Source organism: Rhincodon typus, chromosome 36 (genome assembly GCF_021869965.1).
Source record: "Rhincodon typus isolate 14 chromosome 36, sRhiTyp1.1, whole genome shotgun sequence".
Lineage (NCBI taxonomy): Eukaryota > Metazoa > Chordata > Chondrichthyes > Orectolobiformes > Rhincodontidae > Rhincodon > Rhincodon typus.
In genome coordinates, this window is record NC_063367.1 from 6,470,427 (window position 1) to 6,474,793 (window position 4,367).

The 4,367-nt window shown below is 52.2% G+C and overlaps 1 protein-coding gene across 1 annotated transcript; it reads left to right on the forward strand.

Annotated features, from left to right (window-relative positions):
* Nucleotides 1-279: 279 nt before the first annotated feature.
* Nucleotides 280-1,296, forward strand: foxb1a (forkhead box B1a). Its single transcript, XM_048617255.1, has one exon. The coding sequence runs from the start codon at nt 280-282 to the stop codon at nt 1,294-1,296; it is 1,017 nt and encodes a 338-aa protein (XP_048473212.1).
* The last annotated feature ends 3,071 nt before the right edge of the window (nt 1,297-4,367 follow it).

A 4,367-nucleotide genomic window follows, 5' to 3' on the forward strand; every position in this document is an offset into this window, starting at 1 on the left:
CTGCTGTCTTGTGCGTGCAGGAGACTTTGTATTTACTTTTTTTGGAGACAGTGACCTGGGCTCTCGTTTGAGTTTGGACGGATCAGTGAATAGCATTTTTTATTTTTTTTTGTGTATCGTGTGTGTGTGAGGAGAGAGAAGTTTATAATTTTAAAATGCCGAAGTTTTAACGGTTTTTTAAAATTCTGCCTGTGTGTTGCCCGTTGTCACACACACACACACACACACAGTGCCTCTCCCTCTCTCTATCGCTAACTCTGGGAGTTCGATGCGGTCACGATGCCTCGCCCAGGCCGGAACACTTACAGCGACCAGAAACCACCCTACTCCTACATCTCGCTGACGGCTATGGCTATCCAGAGCTCCCCGGAGAAGATGTTACCACTCAGCGAGATCTACAAGTTTATCATGGACCGCTTCCCTTATTACCGGGAGAACACCCAGAGATGGCAAAACTCTCTGCGCCACAACCTCTCCTTCAACGACTGCTTCATTAAGATCCCCCGGAGGCCCGACCAACCGGGCAAAGGCAGTTTCTGGGCCTTGCACCCGAACTGTGGCGACATGTTCGAGAACGGCAGTTTCCTAAGGCGCCGCAAACGCTTCAAGGTTCTGAAGGCGGACCATTTGGCTGTGGGTAAGCAACCAGACGCTGCTCACTACCTCCAGCATCAAGCCAAGCTCCGGCTCAGCGCCTTGGCCGTCTCCGCCAGTCCCCTGGCCCAACTACCCGCGTACGGCATGGCAGGATCCCAGGGCAGCAGCTTCAAGCACCCATTCGCCATCGAGAACATTATCGCCCGGGAATACAAGAACGTGATGGCCAGCGGTCTGGCGTTCTCCGCCGTCCAGCCTCTGACCCCCGGTTACCCCATGCCCCTCACCTCGGTAGGGGGAAGCCTAGGCACCGGTTGGCACCATATGTACAGCGCCAGTGTGATGGACACAGCCGCCCCTGCGCCCCCACCTCCTCCCCCTCCACCACCCCCACCACCTCCCCCTCACCCCCCTCTCTCTGTCCCCGGGGGATCCGCCGATTATAGCCCCTACGGCGTGCCCCTCAAGCCCATGCCTCACGTCGGTCAGACCCTGCCGGCTATCCCGGTGCCCATCAAAGCCAGCCCGGGAGCCGTGAACGCTCTGTCCGGTCCCATCTCGGCTCTCCTGTCCGGGGGCACGGTGGCGGCGGCTCTCAGCCCCGGATCCCCGCAGCTAAGCAGCGGCCATCGGAGCCCGAGCCCCGGGGAGGCACTCAGCGGCCCTGGGGCGGCTCTGCAGTCGGTGGCCGTGCACTGACACGCGGGGTGGGGGGGGGGGGGTGAAGAGGAGCGGGGGCGGAGTAAGGAGGCGGTGGTAGGGTGGAGGGGAGGGAGTTCGTGAGTGGAATAGTGGAGAGGTCTTGGAGGAGGTAGAGGAGTGCGGAGGTAATGGAGCAGGTAGGGAAGTGGAGAGGTGATGGAGTGAGGAGGTAGTGGAGGAGGTGGGGGAGTGGAGAGGTGATGGAGTGAGGAGGTAGTGGAGGAGGTGGGGAGTGGAGAGGTAATGGAGGAGGTGGGGAATGGAGAGGTAATGGAGTGAGGGGGTAATGGAGGAGATAGGAGAGGTAATGGAGTGAGGAGGTAATGGAGGAGGTGGGGAGTGGAGAGGTAATGGAGGGAGGAGGTAGGGGAGTGGAGAGGTAATGGAGGGAGGAGGTAGGGGAGTGGAGAGGTAATGGCGTGAGGAGGTAATGGAGGAGGTAGGGGAGTGGAGAGGTAATGGAGGAGGTAGGGGAGTGGGGAGGTAGTGGAGGGAGAGAGAGAGACACACACACACAGAATGCCAGAGACCACCCTCCCATTCCCCCCCAAAAAAAATCCGCTCCAAAATCGACTGACGGCGCTACAGTAATGCAGCTAGCCCACACGCTTCCTTTTGAGACTCGGCCCGCTGTCTGCGCCTCTCTCTGGACAATCGGCAAAGGCGAGATCGTGTGCTCCCGGACGGTGGGAAAAGTCAACCGAGTTTGTGAATAAGACAATAATGCACTTTTATGATCATTCCACACCAACCCCCCGCCCCCCTACCCCACTCACCCACCCCCACCCCACCCACCCACCCCACACACACACACACACACACACACACACACACATTCGCTTCTAAAACCGCAACACCGCCGATCATTTCCTGTCGTGTGTTTCCCGAGCGTGTTGTGAAGACTTTGTTGACTTTCGGTTAATGTTACAGCAGCATGCTGTGTGTAAAACGAAAAAAAAATTATAATTTGCCACATTGCATGTTCTACATGGGACAAACAAAACAAAACAAAACAAACAAAAAAACTGTCTGCTTTAAATTATGGACAACTTTATCTAAAAATATTTTCTCAATTAAAAAGAAATCCTAAAGTATCAGTAACCAGCCCCCTCCTGTGTGTTCCTGTAAAAACTACCGGCTTTTGGTGGAAGGGGGACGCCGCGTTATCCCGCTGCACGACAAAAAGTTTCAAACTGCTATTTTGAACACGGTTTGGGAGGATTAAGACCAGGCGAATCGCTCGCTGAAGTGAGAAGGGCGGTTGCGGTGCACAACAGAAGCGGCGGCGAAATTGCACATTTTCACAGAAATCGAGTGTTTGCTTGTTTCGCCTCGGGGCTTATTTCCATTTCGGTTTTAATGTGAAGCCAGCACGGATTCTGATTTGTCATGTACACACACACACACGCACACACACACACGTTGTTCTCTTCAGGGACAGGACCAGGTGGACTTCGGAAAAATTTCGCTTTCTTGCCTCTGGCTTTGACTCAGTATTGAATTCCGTCACTGGGGCTTGAATTGAGGCGCGTCAAATCTGCTTTGATAACTCTCCCCGACCCCAAACTGGGACAGAACGGGCAACCCTCAGCCAGAATCGGGCGTCAGGTTCGGTCCTGGTGTCGGTTTGAATGGGTTTGTGATAAATCGAGGGTCTCTCTCGCTCTGCAATCAGATATTTCAAGTTGTTCGTTCAGAAATGGTCCAGTGACTGCAGAGCGACGATTTGTTTGAGAGGAAAATCTTGCGATTAAACTCGCTTTCCCGGGCTAGCAGCTCAACTGGACCCTGTGTGTGGGGTGGGAAGCATAGAGAGAGGGGGGAGGGGGTTGTTTTATTGTTTATCATGGCAGATAATGAACCCACATCTAAGGCCTGTGTGTGAGCTCTTATTGATAGGATCCCACACACCAACAAGGGACGAGGAGAAAGAGCGAGAGCTGATCAAGTTCCTCTCAACAAGAGACTGTTTAAAATGCAGGGAATTGCCTGCCCGTCTCTCTCACACACAAACAGTCACACACACACAAATACACACACACCCACACACAAACACAAATAAATACACACACAGACAAACAAACATAAATACACACAAACACACATAAATACACACAGTCACATTCTAACAAACACACACAGGCACACTGAAACAAATATACAGACAAAAACATAGACAGACACTCAAACACACAGACACGCACACAAATACACACAGTCACACTCACGCACACATAGACACACCCAAACAAACATAGACGCAGATCCACCCAAACACACGCACAGTCACACACATAAATACACACAATCACACTCAAACACACAGACACATTCAAACAAACTTACACACAGACACGCATAAATACGCATGTACACACACGCACGCACACACATGTAAAAAATACACAGAACACACACAGGTACACACAACGGGACAATCGAGTGCATTTATTGCGCTGTAACAATTATATCAACCTGCTCAAGACTAGCCACTATTTAAAAGTCCATCCTTATCTAGCCTCTCACGGGAGGGGTAAGCCTGCGGGAGCGAGAGGAAGAATCTCAGGCTCACACTGCAGATCGTTTTGAGCGACTCCATGCCCCCCATCCCACCCCAACTCTCACTCCCAAGCCACAGGACGGTGCTTTATGATTGGTGTGTGGGTGGGGAGGGTGGGGGTTGCTGTTGAGATAGGTTTACTTCCTCCTCCGTGAGAAATAAAAGAAACGTCGACAAATTATCTAATTAGGGTGGCGCAGTTACAATTTCAGAGAAAGGGGTGGGAGTGATGTCCCGTAGGCCGCTGATAATAACCCCGTCAATGTCCAGTCGCCTCATATTAGCTCAGTCATTTCATAACCTCCAGGTGTGAAACCCAACACACCAGGTCAGATCAAATCAGATCTCCCTGGATGGCCGAAATGGTTTTGCTGTTGGAGAGTGTATGCTGGCGAGTGATCGCTGGCTTTAAGACCAGCCGAAACAACTGAATTCCAGTGAACAAATGCAACAGCAGCTCTGTCAGTTCACACAACTGAGTAGATCAAATATAGGATCCCGGTAACTT